General features: G+C 36.1%; 1 protein-coding gene across 1 annotated transcript in view; it reads left to right on the top strand.

Annotated features, from left to right (window-relative positions):
• The window catches only part of LOC110449545 (carbonyl reductase [NADPH] 1-like), a 42,995-nt gene extending 42,680 nt beyond the window's left edge, over nt 1–315 (top strand). Inside the window, exon 8 of the mRNA XM_021496493.1 lies at nt 185–315. Coding sequence (XP_021352168.1) covers nt 185–282 — 98 coding nt within the window. The 3' untranslated portion in view covers nt 283–315. The remainder of the gene's footprint in view (nt 1–184) is intronic.
• The last annotated feature ends 19,789 nt before the right edge of the window (nt 316–20,104 follow it).

Genomic DNA, 20,104 nt, shown 5'->3' with positions numbered 1-20,104 from the left:
ATTCTTTTGATGTTTATCTAGGGATCGAACCAATCTTCTTGTCTCATCAACAAGGTAGCGCACACTTTCAACTTTGCTATGACATATTCCAGGGGTGCAGAGAGCGAAAGTGAGCATAACCTTGGATATCGAGAATGCATCACGTGATGCAAATTAGGAAAATAATCTTTTATGCATGTTTTAGGTGCAGACACGCCTCTTTATTTGGCTCTCCTTCCTCCTACTACCACGACACCTAACGGCGAGTTTGTATCCGACCGGAAAATACAGAAGGGGGAATAACAGTTGATTGACTTCCGATATATAGAAAACTCATGTCATTAACTTCTATTGTTTCGTACAGTATATAATGAGAAAAATGCCGACTGCTTCTCCTAATATAGATATCCTTGCATTTATTAGAAATATAGTCAAAAAAGTTATTACATTGTGTAATAGTGTAAACTATATTTCTTCACCAAATGAATAGTAAATATAATATTGTTAATCAGTCTAACTGTAAAAAAATTCAAGTTCAGTTAATGAGTTGGCTGGAAAAATCTTGTCGCGCATTTAAGACGTCTCACCATGGTCTTAGATCTAATATGATTCCGTAGTCTCACACAAAGTTTAAGGACTTTTAGTATAGAACACATGTTTCATTACTATTGTAAAATATATATGAAGTGTAACTTAATAAATCTGTCAAACTTTTTATCATTAACATTTTTTTTACGTCTGTGTATGTATTTGTTATCATTGTGTAAATTACCTCAAATACAAGAATATAGTTTTTATGCTTTAATCGGACACCATGAGTACCACTTATCCATTTGGTTACTTTCGAAATTAAATCAGAGTTATCGCCCTTTGAACACGAAAACATACGATGTCCACTCGGCTTGAAAACGAACTTAATCATATTTTGTCTTAAAAGTGTGGCTTTTTATTTCCATGATTACAACAATCCAACGTCTTCATGGCAGATATAGGTAACTTGTATCATTCATTTCTACATCCTCGATATCCAGGGGTTACGCTCACTTTTGCTCTCTACACTAGGCACGAAGAGAGCTGTTTGATTGGTCTCGGGCAAAAATACAACCTGACCAATCCCTAGTCTGATGCAAGTCCTTTGAAGATTACAAAGGAGAGACGCCCGACTTCAAAGCCTGTCAAATTTTACCGTTACGTGACCGCGAGATTATTTTGACGTATATATCAAAGGATCATACAAACTAGTCTTTTTGTCTCATCAACAAGGTGGCGCACACCGAGCCTTCAATATTGCTATGACATATGCCACGGGTGAAGAGAGCGAAAGTGAGCGTAACCCCTGGATATCGAGGATGTCATTTCTTCAGTTGAATGGTAAAATTACTGTGTCAATTTCAGTGCGATTTAAAAACAAATCAGAAATACTTGAATGGATACATGCGTTTTACAGATGTAATTTCTAAAGCACAAAACAAATCATCTAGAGGTTAAGATTGGTAAACGTTCGGTGGGTAATGTTTATAAACATTTAGAATACAAACATGAATCCAGCTCCGGACAAAGGAAAAATCTTTATAATATTATAATAAACGTGTATTTCCCGTTTGATTAACACTTGAACTTCAAAACGTTGACACAATTAAGGTATGCTTAAGTTTACAAAAATGGAACACAATATTAAAAGATTGATTCCATGCCTGTACCTTCCCCTTGGTGTCTGGACCAACTCTAGAAATACTATTGCGCGAGGCTGACAACTCTCGTTTTGTTATAATGTACATGTATATCAGTTGTTAATTTTTCAGTTTAATTGTAATTTTATACCGTTGGGTATATGAAACTGAGAGAAAAACAGGATAGAGGTTTTAAAAACTAACGAGATGAATCGAAAAGTGTCACATTAGAGTGTTATATGGCAGAGACGGGAGAACGGTCTGTTATAATGAAGCTGTGATATGCTGTCTAGTTCCGTCCTGTGTCTCAGTCCCGTGTTGTCAGCAATGACGTGTGAAGATTCTTTAAATGGAAATGGAGACATATATCGTGTACACATCATTTCATTTATCTGAGAAAATCATTCGCCAGTACAGATAGTTCAGACATATACGTGCCTAGTGTAACAGATGCTGGAACACCGTGTGATACATATAGAAGACTTTGGTAATACAACATCACCGTCTAATTCGAACCATTTGTGTCTGTGTGGGAGGACACATAATTCATGTTTGGAAATGTACAAGGTACGTGCATTGATACCAATCGACAAGTATTCTGGAAACTAAACGTAGAAAATGCAGTCTAAGAGACACCTATATGTACAAGTAGTTAACACGATCGAGGAAAAACGAAAACAAATCATGCGCGCGTCCCTGGAACTCCCGTTCTGATGATGGCGGTCCACAAGTAGGTATACTCTGACATACTGTTGACGCCTCAACCCTATAAAGTTCCCAGACATAGAAAGGAAAGACCCGGATATAGAAAGGAAAGACACTGTTGAGCTCCAGCTTTACGTTAAATGTCAAACCTGTAAGGAATGTCACAGTTATAACATCGATGAAGTTAGATTAGTTTTCTATTCTGGAAGTGAAATAACGTGTAAATATAGTACATGTAAATGGACGCATTACTATTCATAAAGGCGTTAAAACGCAACACGTCACTGTTTCTGTTAGTCTTGAGCAAAGCCTTTGGCTTGTGGGAGTATTTTACGGTTTTGGTATTATACATAATGTCAATGATCGGAGTAACTGGTAAAAGAAGCAGAACACAACAAATTGTTTGACATCAGTTCAGACTAATACCATTTCAATCAAATAGTGTTTTTCTCTGAGGATGTCTCATACAATAAATTGTAGAATGTATACATTGTACCAAACCCATTTGAATTTAATGCTCATTGCTCTTTCTCAATTTCAAAGATTTGGAGACAGCCTTTGCTCAGTTTAAAACTCAAACTGAACCAAGCTAGTATCCATAATATTAAAAAAAAAAAAAAATGAATTCATAATCGATAAAATGAGATCACGATGTACATCATGTAAACAAAGGAAACATTTACATAAACACCCTTGAAAAGGTACGAATAATGAGAATAAGACCAGGTGTTCCAGAAGGGTAAGCTTCCTTTGCTTTATCGACCACACCCGCCATGTAAATATAGGTCAAATCTAAGTAATGTCACGTCCTCATATCGAGAACCAGGGTAGAGACAAAAAAAAAACAAGTTATAAAGCATATTAAAAACATCGACCTTCATTGTTCATTGTTCTTATGTAAATAACAAAGCAGCTTGGTTAGACAGCCTTTGATTGGCATCCGCCTCCAGCCTAATGACAATATAAATAGTTTTCTTATTTCTGGAAGTTTGTCAAAAGCTGCCATTAGAAATTGTCAACAGTGTATCCACGACTACAAGAAGGACGTAAATAATGTATCAAAAGATAGCCAACAATATTGTATATGTAATATAATATGGTGGGTTTAGACAAATAAGTTATAAACATTTTAGCATAGTGAGAATTCATATTTAATTTTATTGAAGCTCTTCAGCGTGTAAAGGGGCTAATATGCATTACAACATGTATATCTGTTTAATTATGATTTAAAATAATACCTCCATCTTCCTCTGTATCATTTTTGTCAATTCAAGACCCCTGTTTGAAGCACTGACTTAAAATAAATATATGCAAAAGTTCAGTAAATTAAGTAAGCTGAGGTTGGAGAATTTGAAACTAATAAATCTACAAAAAAAGGAAGTAGAAATCGAACTAATTGCTCGAAGAGTGAATTACTGTTTTTATTTCTTCCCAGCATTTCAAGTATAATTCGATGTGAAGTCCGCAAGAAATTACAGGCTCACGACAATTCAGATTATGTCGTAAAATAATACTCGATTGCATTCCAAGCACCGTGAACAATGGAGAATAATGGTTCGGCCTGTCTGAGTAAGCCGAGACTAGCACAGCTTAATGTTCTGAAGCAGACGTAGGCCGTCAGCCGTGTTCTCTCTAACACAATGTGACGATTGTCTATCGGTATTCTATTTTAAGCTGTTTATTAGAGACAGGATCCTATGTTCTATTTTAACATCAGGAATCTTGTATCATATTTTAATAAACGGACGCCAAGTTAATGCAATCAGGATGAGATCGTGTCTTGTGCAATATGTCTTTGTGTGTCTTTTGAATCTTGACATTACAGACAACTTTGATGCTCGACATCTGGATAAATTCCGTTTTATTACAGAAATATGATTGATAATCATAAAATTAAGTAACATTCCTGACCGTGCATTAACTGTTGGAGGCGCCCATTAAATACCTTCCTAAAGACAACCTACTATCACGAAACATACCAGCAAAGGGTACACTACCGAGACACCTTCTGATGAAAGGCCCAACATAGAGAAGGGTTCCGAGAGAGGGCGCACGTTCAGATTCAGATCCATTATACCTTAACTAAGACCGACTCCGTGGTATTGGGAAATCACAGTGTCCACAACAGATGGAACACTCAATATAATCCTAAATAGATTTTAAACAGTTTTTCATATGAAAGGTTTAACTTTATCCAGTGTGGATTTTAATATATTTACAGAGATTTCTTCTGTCTTTATGTTTGAGCGATTCATCTCGGAAGGAAACATTCAAACTTTAAGTATCTCTCATTACGAAGTGCCTGTCACTTAAATATAGTATAACTCATCGCAAATTTTATCCATGCTACAAAATACACAATTCTGTTCGTTTCTATCAATATTTCCCTTCATCCCTCGGCCTCTATTGACAATCTATGGACGCATATTATAAATTTATAAAACATTCAAGTGAAGTCGTCAAGATACTTTCAAAGAACAAAGTTCTTCCTCATAATTTTATAGCATACAGACTTTTACGAGATATCTATACCAGATCTCCAGTTTTTGCTTAAATTGATCAATACAGTTGCGTTTAATATGGTTAAATGTACATGCATGTAACAATATCTGGTTAAAACTGCTTTCTACTCACTCCGAAGTATAACCAATTGTGCTATGTTGATTGGCTGACATTTTAACCTTTTCAACACTATGGACCATAATGGACTCATCCAGATCAATGCATGGTAGAGTTTACTAAAGTTATATAGGGGTGAAAGGGTTAAAAAGATTTTATTTTTTTCAAGATGGCGCCTGGTAAATTCAATGGAATTATACATAATCTCTATTAATAATTTAATCATGCTTGTAACCAGCATTTTCATTGGCTTAAATATTTATGTTATCAGCCCATTACGTAAAAAAATGACGTCGCCGTTTGTAACGTCGCTTTTGATTGGCTGATACAGCAGCACAATATTTTTTGAGAAAAAAGAGTCCATCAATAAAAGTGGATTTCCACAGGGATTGTGTATAATAGATTAAATTAAAAGGATTAACTTGAATATATTTTTCATGTTGTGGAGCTATAACACAAAAAAGGGTTTATGATGAGAGTACAATCCGTTTTTTTGTGTTATAGCTCCATAACATGAAAAATATATTCAAGTGAATCCTTAAATAACGAAAGTTTTGCAGTAGATATCTGTTTCAATGTTATATACTTCGCTACAATGCTGTTGTCAGTAATGAAGATTGCTATACAAACTGTCGTACATTTATTTATTTCCTTTGTTGTAGGCCAACATGCTTGTAAAACTGACAATTGACGTGGATGTATCTTCAACAGGATATGTTCTGTTTTAAGTTTTTGACGTGTTACTCAATCGATCTTTACGCTGGGTGTATCTGCTTGATGTGTTCAAATGTGACAACAGCTCGTGATTATGCCTGTTATGTTTTGTTTTGTTCCTCAGAATAATACGATTCCCGACAATAACTGATGTGACTGAAAAGGTGATGCTGACGGGTAAAAAGGATAACGTTCTCATGTGTCAACATCCCAGATGGACATTTTGGTAATGTGTATGCGTGAAAATATACACCATACACCATACACCATGTATCTTGAATGAAGTTTAAAGAAATTTGAGTTTTTTCAATTAAAATGTAAATACAAAGTAGGCATGTACTTTCTACGTCACGAATCTTATACATACGAAATAATCGCTAAACATCATCACTGGGAAATGAAGTAATTAAAAACTAAGTAATTAGTGTACACGTTCTCGTATAGAAAATCAATGTTCACATACAATGTAAGAGTACGAATAAACTTGCCACTACTTATTCGAAACATTCTGCTATTACTATCTTGTAACCCGACTCGTTTTCCATTACAACACGGTGGTGGAAATAATAATGAATGTTGACAAACTATCTGAAGTCACTAACAAATGTGTGCATCGTATTTTCGCAAACGAAGGGAAAGTACAGACGTACCCATCCAATACAGCAGTAACCATATTCGTTAAAGTGCACACCCCTCGGGTACAGCAATACCATGTTCTACGGTTAAAGTATAGCCATTACTCTAAGGTATAGCAGTATCGTATACCTTAAAGTATAGACACACCCCTCAGGTACAGCAGTACCGTGTACTACGGTTAAAGTATAGCCATTAACCTAAGGTACAGCAGTATGGTATACGTTGGCGTATAGACACACACCTCGGGTACAGCAATACCGTGTACTACTGTTAAAGTACATGTATAGCCATTAACCAAAGGTATAGCATTATCGTATACATTAAAGAATACACGTATCTCTTGGGTGAAGCAATACCGTATACTTTGTTTAAAGTATAGTCACTGTGCACAGCAATTATAACCTAATGCTATTTTACCAATTAAGTTGTCATGATGGAGATATTCATTTTTGGTGTGCCTCTTTTGCATTCGCCATTTCGTGAAAATAAATGTCCTTATAAATATAAATTTGTGGTATATCTGACAAACTAACTAGTCGTCTGCAGAGGGTCCAGAACACTGCATCATTTGTTACACTGGTTGCCTGTACGATACAGGTCGAAGTACAAAATTCTGGTATACACATACAAGGCACTGAATGGTACAGCTCCTCAGTACCTACAGGAGCTTGTTACCCTGTATCAGCCGTCAAGATCATTGCGGTCGGAGTCAGAATCTTTGTTGTGTGTCCCAAAATCTCGTACTGTGACCTTCGGAAACAGATGCTTTTGGAGGGTTTCGGCTACGATGTGGAATAGCTTACCATCTGCTATAAGGAAGTCAAATACCCTGGCCAAGTTCAAGCGGGACATAACAACTCACCTCTTCACGTCTGCATTTTAGAATCTTTGCAAAGACGTCATGTAAATACCACCCTTTTATTTGTTCAATTATGTGCTCATTGCTTGTTAAATGTATGGAAGTGATTGCAAGCCTTTGTTGTTTGTTTTCACAATTTTAACCATTACTATTATCCATATAATGTAAAGCGCCTTAGAGTAATTTTACAAAGTATATAGGGCGCTATATAAGTGTTGTATATTATTATTATTAATATTATTATTATGATAAGCTAACCGGTAATAAGATTTATATATATATTTTAAATGCCGCCGTGACTATTCTCCATAATTATGTTTATTGAAGATTTAATAGAACTTGTGCTTAGGTATACATGTAGCAAACACTAGTGAAAGCAAGTGTTTTTTTTTATAAAAGCACTGGACAAAGTCTTGATTGTAATCAGCCCAACAGAACTCAAAATATAAGTAGTGCATTTTATAAACTGATTTTCTATTCATATAGTAAAAGTGGTAGAGACCTAACCCCCGGGCCTGGAAAGTTATCCCAAGCAGGCACTTTCTTTGAGGAAGCACTCTATAAAGTCAAGAGTGTAATCAGCCCAAGAGAAATCAAGATATTTTGTGCATTAGTGCATTAAACAGATTTTCTATTTATAGTGACCCATTGACCTTTGACCACTGGACCTGAAAAGTTATCCCAAGCAGACACTTTCTTCCAGGAAGGACTCGATAAAATCTAAGTGTAATCAATCAAACTGATATTCTATTTATAGTAAGTGACCATGATCTTTGATATCAAAGGCTGAAAAGCTATCCAAAAGCTTAAGCAAACATTTTATTACACTGGATAAAGTCCATGTATGCACACACAAAAGGTTCTACACTTAAAGTTGATAAGTTGACTTTAATATTCATGTTTTTTCTGTATGTTATTACCATCTCCATAACATATTGGATGAAGTTGCTAAGTGTTTGAATTGAATCAGTTGATGATTTTCTATATAAAGCAACATTGACCTTGGCCTTGACCTTGGAACCCTGAAACACAACAATGTCCGAAGTATACTCATACTTGACCTTTGCATAAAGTTTGACCAAAATCCATGAACGAATGAAGTTGCTAAGTGTTTAAATTTAATCAGTTGTTGATTTTCTATATATAGCAACAGTGACCTTGGCCTGACCTTTGAACCCGGAAACATTGTTCACAAAGCCCATGTGGTCTGTTCATCTAATTTAGTCAAGATGTACTCAGACCAGTCGTTGTTTAGTCGCTAGGGTCATTCACAAAAAAAATAGTATTTTTATATAAACTTATTGTAATTATTGCAATTATTGTAATTATACATAAGATGAGATTGGATTGATTACACGGGAATGGAGACTTGGAGGCACGGTAGTCTAGTTGTAGGACGCCAGGCTCGTGACCAAAGGGTTGCGGGTTCGTGTCATGTCACGGCACTTTGTTGTATCTTTGAACAAGACACTTTACTCCTCTTGTTCCAGTCTATTCAGCTGTAAATGAGTACGCGGTTGGGGAGTGCTAGAATTGTTGAATGCTAGCTGTGAGCGCCTAAATGGCATCACAGGATGTATGCTTCCCAGGGAGTTGAGAAAGATATTGGCTGGTTGCACAGGCCCTATAACCACAGATGATAATTTGTGAACCGCTTGAAACGACCTATGAACTAGGTTGTGATAAAGCGGTATATTAGAACCTCGAATTATTATTATTATTACTTGTTTCGAAGTAAGAATAAGGATATGAAGGTATGGCCAAGGGCTGGGAATGGTTGCAAGAGCAATTTTACGGCCCCGGCCCCTGGGAGTCATGTTGGTTTCGACGTTCAAACACGGCCCGCCTCTTATCCGTCACGATTCCCATTAACCTTTCAAATGTAGACACGCGTAGCAACTACACGTTGTCACAAGACTTGTGGGGATTCCTAGTGATCCGCTCCGATACAAGTACTGAACTGTGATCTGTCAATCTGAGGGTAGTGGTTTACAATAGATTATCAGACACGTACACAGAAAATCTCAATACCATCGCCAAGGCACTGTCAATTTTGGATAGGTTGGAGAGGCAATATTCTTTCATCATCATGCATGTGTATTTAATATCAATTAACCATTGAGTACAAACATTTTAACGAATTAAAATTTACGAAACGGTGTTCATAGGACTACGGACGTACATGTATTTTGATCTAAGTCATTTTGAAGCTTCTCCTTCTGCCTCATATAACGCGACACAACCGTAAGAAGCAAATATTTTGGTGACGTTAGGCTATTTCAGAAATCTCGCTGCATTGACATCGCGGACACTTCACTATCGAACAATATCAAAGTTTTACTTTCTGCACAAACAATGTACGCATTAAATGTGTTGCAACGGTCCAATACTGACTTGTCCCTTTGTCAAACTATGACTGAGAGAGCGATTTGTCTTTTTTTGTACCTGTACAACGATGTGACGAATTTGTATATTTTTTTATGTCACTCGACCCGGGGCATTTCGCCTATCGATAGGTAGCGTATACACATTGCATCAGATAGGGAACAGATAGGGTGTAGATCTAGCCCCCTCCTCTGTTATGTCAGTACCGTGTCATACAGATGACTCAGCTGGTGTCCCCCCCCTTGTCTCTGTTCATGTTTTGAGGTGTCCTGATTTTGATTGCTTTTTTGATTGATCTCGTTTTTGTATGTTGTTCTTTTTCAACTATGTTGGCATTGTCCCAATCGACGATGTGTTTTTGGGTGTTGGCGTGATCTGTTAATGCCGATTTATTGTATTAGGTGGTGGATGTATTGCATATGGATCTGGTAAATACTATTGCTCATTTCACTTCAGATCAATAATAACAAACAAAAGTTAAAATAAAGATAAGTGTATTGAACGTTATTTTTTAGTATTCATGCCGGTATGAACTTTGAAACAATGATCGTATATGTAGAAGGCCTTGGATTGGTTGCTGAGTCAATTTTGCAACCATGACCCCATAGCGGGCTTCGTGGAATAAGTATGTCATTGATTTGCATTTATACCGGCATGAACATCGTAGCAATGTCATTTAATCCTTCTATTATACAATGTACGTACAAACTAACATGTATATTTATCAATCATAGGAACATAAGGCCCAGGAGAATGTGATTGTTCAAAGTAAATACACAAACATGAAAACTGAGGATTCTTCTCCTAACTATTACTCAGGATTCTGGTAAAATGTGATGTTAACATTACGAAAGCAATTCTTATTGTACATGATATTTTATATAACATTCTGGCCTCGGTTGCTCAAATGTTAGTTAGATTTAAAAAGTTGTTAGTGACAATTTCAAATTGATGCCAAGAAAAAAAGAAACAAGAGTTGCAAGTCATAATAGATCCTCAGGAAATTCTGATGCAAGTTGATGGAGATTATTGGTTAGTGTTTTGGTCGCGATTATCATGATCTTATTGGGGAATACATAGAAAGAAGTCATTTCACATACATTTCACAGACCTAGATCATGTTCCATGCACGGAGGTTGGGAGGGGCGTATTATACATTATGTATAAAACAATGTTGGTTGTAAAGTCAGTTTAATACTCTGGTAGAACTGATACATATTGAAACTTTTTTCATGTGTCATGAAGCAAAAGTGTCTAAATAAATGTAAAACAATAAAAAAATATTTTTATGACAAAATGGCCGTCATGGTTGACAACAGATACAAACATATGAGAGAAAGTTCCTTAATTCTGTTACACGCTGTCTGCATGGTTACCATGTCAACTCTCAGTAGGTTGAGCCTTCATGCGTGCATTACATTGGTAGTGACAACCACGACCTGCTACCCCGTCCACTGTCTTTCCGTTCACTGCTGGCTTAAACAGATAGGAGTAAAAATTTGAATAAGAAATGTCGGAAATGGTATCTAAAATCCACAGGAAGATTTCATAATGTTTAAATTGAGTTTGTCATTGTTTTGACCCGTTGCTGTTAACTGGTTTGTTATGTGTAACATACATTGCTTGAGGAAAATACATGTAATCAAATCCCGCTTTAATAAGTAACAGACAATGCAGGGAGAGCGGGCCTTATGTAATAGGAATAATCGTATGATCTTTCTCCCGGAGCTACGTGAACATGCAGGTTTAGATTGTCTCTCTTAGCCAAAGACAACTTACAAATAACAATTTCCTTTGTCTTCTGTTAAACTTTATGTTAAATACAATAGTATGTCCATGCCCGATCAAAAATGAATACAAGCAAGTAGTAGAATTTTTTTTTTTTTTTTTTTTTTAACAGTTAATTAATAACAGAATCTGAGGAAGTTAATTTGATGTGCATGTTTACACGACTCGCCAATGGTAAAATATAGGCAACAAGAATTCTTTAATTAAGTCTGTTCATGGTAATTCGTTTTAAAAATTAATGACTTTTATCCGCGACATGACCTCAAGCCAACATTGCATAACACAAGTAAAGCCGAGGATGTCGGGAATTACTGGGCGCAATACTTACGCTGACTATGACACATTACATTTTTCACCGGTAGTCTCTAGGAAATACATTCTGTGCATACATCCCTGACTCACTGAGTTTACTTACTTTAAACCAAATATATACATCAAAGCATGCATTTCATTATATTTAAACTTTGAGTTCAGTCTCGCTGTCAAACCCAACGCTTTCTCTAACCTGCAGTTTTCTGACAGCAAAATTTGGTAATGATAGAATGTGAAGGATCTGTGTAATCTTTGAACATTTTTCAGTTCGTTCCAAATTATACCACGATTGGGATGTAACGATACTTTTCATTGGTTACTAACCATGTAGTTTTGGACGGTAGACCGTGCACGGGCAACGCTCTTCCAAAAAACCTCTACCGCAAATGTAAACAAACAAGACGCATGAATGGTTTTATGTGTTATGTATTTGAAAAGTTCTACCGGACAAAAACATCGATTTAAACTCTAGATCTACTTAAAACATGTCAAACTCAAGGTAGGAATGTTCCGCTGAACTTGTACACAAGAATATCCTGTATAACCTCATTCAGTACATACACCAGTGCTTTGAAGATTACCTGCTGTATGTATATCCACTGAATGGAATCCTTCTAGATGGATTTACCCTGCATGAAAACAACATTGCATGTTTCCATATTCTCAAGGCCAAACAAGATACGTAGATTACACCCCCTCACCTCACCTCACCGGCGAATTTTGTCGGTCGTCATCTGTTTCTGTATTCCTTGTTCCAACACCTCATACGATATATCTTATTGCATATAAATTATATGCATTTTTATTTCCCCCGAGTGGTAGCTGAGAAAGACAGATCATACAGATCAATGATAAAGTTAATCATATTGATATTTTCTGTAGTATATTATTTCATATCAATGAGCCCACAATCGCAGATAGGAGATAAAGGAAACAAGGGGTCACATCGGGTTTCCTTTGAAATGTAGATAAAACCCTCCTCTGTTGTCGCGGAATGTTTTAACCAGCGATGAAGAGTCGGCTGGCGATTTGATACATTGCTAGTACAATGATTATGTATAAGATGAATTTAGAGGTTGCATGCTAGACTTCAATCTTTATTTCTTAGCCATTCATGGAATCTTCAAAAGAATAAAAAAAAAAGTTGACGGTGTTTTCAATTATTAATTTTGGTTTAAAACTGAAAAAATACATGCAGTATCACGTGAAGAATATATGAATGAATAATAAATATACATATATACAATGTTGACTTATTTGTAATCTGTCTTCTTCAATTCAATGAAGATTTCCCTCGAGTGTCAGCAGATATTGAGTTCAAACATTCCGAGAATACTGTGTATATGGTCCTAATTTATAATATGGAAGGCTATTTTGTTATTTTGGTGTGGGAGACCGGGTGTTTATTATAAAGTGAAAGACGTGTTTAGATACTTTCTGCGTCAAATTTGTTGTTGACGTCCTACAGATGTACATCGATAGCGTGGGAGACTTGTCTTATTAATCGCGTTAATACCTGTTACTTGTTATATTCGTAGTGTACGATTCTCGTTACTTTTTGCTGTATTTACAGTGTGGGAGACCTGTCATAGTAATAGTAATGGAATCTTGCTGTAATTATCATGTTCGCGACCTGTTAAATATACAGATGTATAATGTTGGATAGTTTCTGTAATCTATGAAAATATCTATTTTATAATGTGTTAGGCTTGCTGTATAAACAATCTATGAAAATCCCTGTACATAAGTGTACTGTAGGAGGATTGCTGCATTAACAATCTATGAAAATTCGTATACATGTAAATTTGTAATATTAGAGACTCCATGGCGGCTTGACATTGGATGTCAGTAACACATAAATGTTGAGTGTGTAAAACTCAACCTTCTTTTTGATAATTTCCACTTATAAGTTTATCTGAACAAATGACATGAGAGAAATATGTGTTCTGGCGCCAGGAGTATAATCATGTTGGTTTTATCAAATGAGGGAATAGTTTATATACCTCTCCAGAGACATTTTGGAATTTGTGGAAATTGATACTTGTTTATAAAGTGTTTGTTTAACCCAAAAGAGTATCGTGAGACACCACTGAACAGCAACATAGATGCATTAATGATAGCTCATTCACAAGGCAAGGTTGGTTTTTAACATTAAGTCAGGTTTCAAGAAATATAAAAGCAAATAGCAAAAATATTTATTGTTTTAACTAACGTTCCAAAGCCTAGTTGAAATCGCTTACATGTGATATCATTTCTACATTAAGTGTGTATGCCTCCGTTAAAAGAGATATATTTCCTTTACCTGACTGATCAAAGGGACGTTAGTTAACTAAATAGTCATTTTAATGATCATCGTCTATTTCCAATATGTTTAATTTCGAATTCCTACACATCCATTTTCAAAACGACGCAAATCGACGAAACGTTTCAGAATCGAGCTTTGGCTCACACGTTGGGGCATGCAAAATCTGAGTCATCTGTTATTTTATTCTGTCCCATACAGAGGCTGCTGTGCATGAAGTTATACACTATCAATTAACTACCTTACTATGAAGTCACCTCAAAAGTATATTCATCGTTATATCAATAATGATTTACCCTTTTGCTTTGTAACAGACTCCAAAATGTTTAGACCCTTTATCCTTGTCCGTACTCTTCCTCATCCCCCATCCATCCCTCACAACCCATTGATTTGTTATTGACATTCATCTACCTAACCCTGCACTAGTCTCACGGCGGTGGTGTCTCTGACATAGACTGCTCCTTGCCTACCTTTGTGTACGTTGGATAGATATGTAGGTGGCATGTCACAACTAATCATTATAAAGATGGCGAGATCTCGGAGACACATTTAAGAATATTGATGGGAGATTAATTGAAAGATAATCTTCCGATACCTTGTGATAAATTACAAATGCATTTATTTTATATATTTCATTCAAATTCATTTTTGTTCGATAACAGAAAAATATCCATACTAGCGTGTCTCTGTAATATCTCTAGCTCAAATATAACGGAACAGAGATATGCTTTTTAATTACAGTTTCATTTTTGTCTTCATACGGCTTTGCAGGCGAACAAATACAAAGCTGAACATTTTCAGATTCTCCTTTGAATTTGCAGTACCTATATCAAGTACATGTATTTATCTACCGTATGCAAGTAATTCTTACGTTCGACATTAGGTACCACATTGGTGATTATGACATTGCTGGCTTTGGCATTCTAAAGGACATTGTTTATATTGTCTTTAGGTACGCCATAGCTTATATTGACCTAAGATTCGACTTTGTTGACGGTCATTAAAAGATACAGACTTGGTAACGAATGAGTACCATTACCACATACATATTTAACAAAATACCTGGGCATATGTAATACTATAGTAGCCATGGTAATGCTATACAGCCTTGGGCAATGCTGTGAGAACGCTCATCAATGTAGTCAGCGTTTTGCATGTACCTAAATGACGTATTGGATGCAAGCTGATGAATATAGTAAATACATCCACTTATGAGGATACGTCGTTTTTGTGACTGACCTTGAAATGATTTAATCGCGAGAAAAAGAGACCTTCATACATTAGTTAAAAACTGCTGTTAAACATCAAAGTTATGCTTATAATTATATACGACATGTATAAAGTACTTTAAGGCGCTCTACAACACATGACTAATAATATTGCTACAGTGACAGATAAAAATGTAGACAAAAATGTATACAAATAAGCATTATACATTATGTAATACATGTAAGACATTTAATTCCATATGCATATAAATATGTATAAATAAAGAGAGAGTGGTGAGAACATGACTGTTGCACGAAAGAGCCTATATTAAAGATGTTAAATGGTTGGTCTTTTTATCCTCCATAAATTTAGATTTTCTGACTTTCTGGTTGCAGTCGGTAAGCTTTTCCACAAAGTGACCGAAACCCTTCCAAAGCACCGATTTCCAAAGGCCACAGTCTGGGATTGAGGGTCACACAACAATGATTCTATCTCCGACCGCATTGACCATGAAGGCTGAAACAGGTAGACAAGCTCCTGTAAAAACCGAGGAGCTGTTCCATGCAGTAGCTTGCATGTGTACGTCTGTACTGCGACCTTAATCGTACAATTTCAGTAACCAGTGCACTAAAGTGATGTGCTCTCTATTTCGAGTACGAGTAATAAGACGGTCTTTGTTCTGGACCCTTTGTAGACGGCTCGTTAGCATATCAAACTTACCACAGACTAGGACATTGCCATAGTCCAACTGAGAGGTAAAAAAGTGACTGCACCATGTTTGCATCTGCAGATATAAATTGCCGTATACAGCTTATGTTCCGTGTCTGTTATTCACTGGATTAGGCAATGGCGTTCATTTGTTCCTCAATGTTCAGTGAACTATCAAAGTAGATTACTAGGTTTTTAACATCTGGGGCAGTCTCAATAGTTCTGACATTGACCTTTAACTGGATAGCAATTGTTTGCTGACACTTCGGGGAAAAGACAATTAATTATATTAGCTTTATCATGTTGGCGTTCATCAAGGTACAGATGTTTTCAGCCAAGCTTCCAGATTTTTTTATTATAGTATCTGCACTGTACTGTGGCTTGATGACCATATACATTTGTGTGCAAACGTTATGGCGACGATAAATCTCTCAGATCAGTTATGAATACAGGAAATATTTTTGTTGTCCAAATACCGACCCTTGAGGAACCCCGAAATCTAGTACTTTGTCATGTTAGGCGTAGATCCTATGGCAGCACACTGTTGTCATTTACTCAAATATGAATGTAGTGCATCACTAGTCACTCCATAAGAATACTCCAGATGTTTTAAAAGTATGTTATAGTCGACTACGTTAAATGCAGCTTACAGGTCGAGCACGACAAGTACCGCTCGGCAATTACTATCCTATGCGGCAGCTTTGTTATTTTGTACACGTCGGAGGGCCGTCTCAGTAGAGTGTCCCATGCGGTAGGCCGATTGCAGGTTGTTATTGAGACTGTTTGCATGGCGATGAACATCTTAACGCCACGAAACAATCTTTCCAAGATCTGAGACAGCAAAGGCATATTTGATAATAGACGGTAGTTCTTAAACTCCATACCAGGCTTCTCCATGTGTTTTTTATGTGTGTCTTCTTGAAACAAAATGAACTTTTGATTGATCATCATTGAGGCAATAAAAGGAGGAACAGCTTCAAGACATTTATTTAGTAGATCAGTGAGAAGCTGGTCTACCTTACAGAACTTCAATTGTGAGGTCATGATGTTATTGCGCAAATCGTCAAGGGTTGTTGTTGAGAGCTTTGTCCATGGTTCTCCATCAATTTAATGTCAGAAGTCATCACAGAGATATCATTGTCAGCAGAAGACTTCACTTCGGCAATGTTTTTCCTGATCGTGTTGACTTTTTTTTTATTATTTTTTTTTTATTATAATTTCAAAATTTTATGACATAAACATATATATAAATATACATACAATGTACATGAGCGTCTACAATCGCCTTTAAATAATGTACATACTGTTCAAAATATTCTATCAAGTATTCGTCTTACATTATATATTAACAAATAAGTAAAGATTCACATTCTGATATAAAAAATAAACTTCCGGATATTCTTGTCCGTACTCTATTCTAATTAAAATTGTATTATAATCCAGTGTCTGATTTCCGGTTAGAGTCACGATGGTGAACAGACTTGGCACAAACGTTATTATATGGTAAATATTAGTATATGAAATGCTTCGTATGGTATAACATCATCCAATTCAGCGAATTAANATTCATGAATGACAGAGCTATATTCCCTTGTAATGACCACATCTAGGGTGTGGTCATGAGTGTGTGCAGAATATGTCACATGTTGTATTACACCCCGGGAATCGGTTAGCCTAGAGAACTCACGAGCATCAACATTAGATAGATCATCTACGTGAAATTCTCAGGTGGTACAACAACCTGGTGGTCTGAAAAGTTAGACGGCTCATAAAAGCACAGTATTTCGGAAACCGTCCTGTTTAAATGGAGGGGGCTGGAAATGATCTGAATTTACATTGACTTTTTCGCCACCACGCAACATGTAAATGACACTTTGCTCAAAGAAATGACTGACTTCCAATAACCGGTTGTTGATAGATACCGATGCTGTCAGAACCTGTGTGAGAGAATCGCAATGAGAATGTACAAGAATGCCTGATTCCTCTGTTGTTCAATGCAGTAGTGTGTGCGAGGCCAGAGTGCTTACCTACACTGGTCCCGTTGGACGTAACACCGCTTACACGTGGTAATGTCCCAGTTTTGTGCGAGCATGTTTGGCCGCATTTGACTTCTGGAGACACAACAAAAACAGTTTACTGATAACAAAACCCACTTATCTAAATGCTAGACGAACAAATCTACAATAATTAAACTTGTCTGATCGTAATATCAATCTGCACTGATCGTAAAGGTAGAGGTTCAAATTTCACAATTCGGAAATTCCCGGTACTGCCGTGGGTTCCCCAATTAGCTGCTTACAATATAGTATTTAATGAGATGATGTATTTGGAAATGAAAAATTATATAGTAAAAATTGATTTAACAACTGTTCTAGTATTTACAACAATAGCAAAAACCAAAACCCTAGTAAGTGTTACAGTAAGACAGGTCTATAGGAGACATCCCTGATTGCTGAGCGTCGGGAGAAATAAAAAAAAATATGTGTATGAATTATATTGTATGCAATTAATGGATGATAAAAACCTTTGCCGGTGCAATACTATGATATGATATGCATGCACTGAGAAATCTCTTGTAACTGAACACAGGGCGCAACACACCATGCTGTCACCGTTCCAATAAATTGCATCACTGATCCTCGCCTCTACGAACAGTCGACATACAACAATGATGTGACGCAAAGGAAGAGATGAGAACCAGTTTTCGACGTTAAAGCTTAAACAACATCACTCGATTTGTGTACAGTATACTTTGTAGAGCTTTGATTAATTGAGGCGTTCCATGTACTGTTTCATGTTTTATAGAATGTCGAGATTTTGTCAGAATTAATTAATCGATCCGGATTTACATGTCCGTTTCAGTCTATCGGTTACGACATTAGAATTGACACGCAAGTTTCTCATACGTCCTGGTGTATTCTCGGGAGAAAGCACCCTATCACCAAAGGCAATGTTCACACTCAATCCTTCAGATTCAAGAGAATTCTTTATGAGCTCCAACCAAATACACACAAAAAGTACAATAAGAGGAAAAGTACACGGGAAAACCGTGTAAGTAACAAACATAAAGGTTGTCATAAGGATATAACATGACCGATCGATGTACACAGGGAAATTACCTCTGTAGTTGATGTAACTAGGGTATTAGCTTATCCTTAAACCACATGCATTTTAACGCAAATGTGTTGGGGAAGGCAAAAAGCATTTCCAAAAACGTTCAGAATGCTTTCACTACAAAAGCACTAATGCCTTCTAGATTAACTAAATGTCGATTACTATCTGAGTAAAACATCTGTACTTGTTATGTTGAAGATAAAATCGCAATAAAACTAATATCAACATCTTGGTTATATGTGTCTGGTATATTGATAGAAAATATCTATACCTTATATGTTTGGTCTGTTAGTAGAACACGTCTATATCTGTTGATAGAAGATGTTTGGTCTGTCAGTAGAACATGTATATATCGCTTGATAGAAGATGTTTGGTCTGTTAGTAGAACATGTCTTTATCAGTTGATAGAAGATATTTCGTCTGTTAGTAGAACATGTCTATATCGGTTGATAGAAGATGTTTGGTCTGTTAGTAGAACATGTTAATAACTGTTGATAGAAGATGTTTGGTTTGTTAGTAGAACATGTTAATAACTGTTGATAGAAGATGTTTAGTCTGTTAGTAGAACATGTTTATAACTGTTGATAGAAGATGTGTGGTCTGTTAGTAGAACATGTGTATATATTGGTTGATAGAAGATGTTTGATCTGCTAGTAGAACATGTTTATATCTGTTGATAGAAGATGTGTGGTCTGTTAGTAGAAGATGTATATATCTGTTGATAGAAGATGTAAGGTCTGTTAGTAGAACATGTTTATATCTGTTGATAGAAGATGTGTGGTCTGTTAGTAGAACATGTGTATATATTGGTTGATAGAAGATGTTTGATCTTTTAGTAGAACATGTTTATATCTGTTGATAGAAGATGTTTGATCTGTAAGTAGAACATGTCTATATCTGTTGATAGAAGTATTTGATCTGTTAGTAGAACACGTCTATTTTTTTTGATAGAAGATGTTTGGTCTGTTAGTAGATCATGTCTATATATGTTGATAGAAGATGTTTGGTCTGTTAGGGGAACATGTTTATTTCTGTTGATAGAAGATGTTTGGTCTGTTAGTAGAACATGTTTATATCTGTTGATAGAAGATGTTTGGTCTGTTA

The sequence above is a fragment of the Mizuhopecten yessoensis genome, unplaced genomic scaffold, assembly GCF_002113885.1.
Source record: "Mizuhopecten yessoensis strain PY_sf001 unplaced genomic scaffold, ASM211388v2 scaffold4631, whole genome shotgun sequence".
NCBI lineage: Eukaryota > Metazoa > Mollusca > Bivalvia > Pectinida > Pectinidae > Mizuhopecten > Mizuhopecten yessoensis.
The sequence above is the reverse complement of the archived record's forward strand: the minus strand, read 5'-3'. Positions and strand labels throughout refer to the sequence as shown.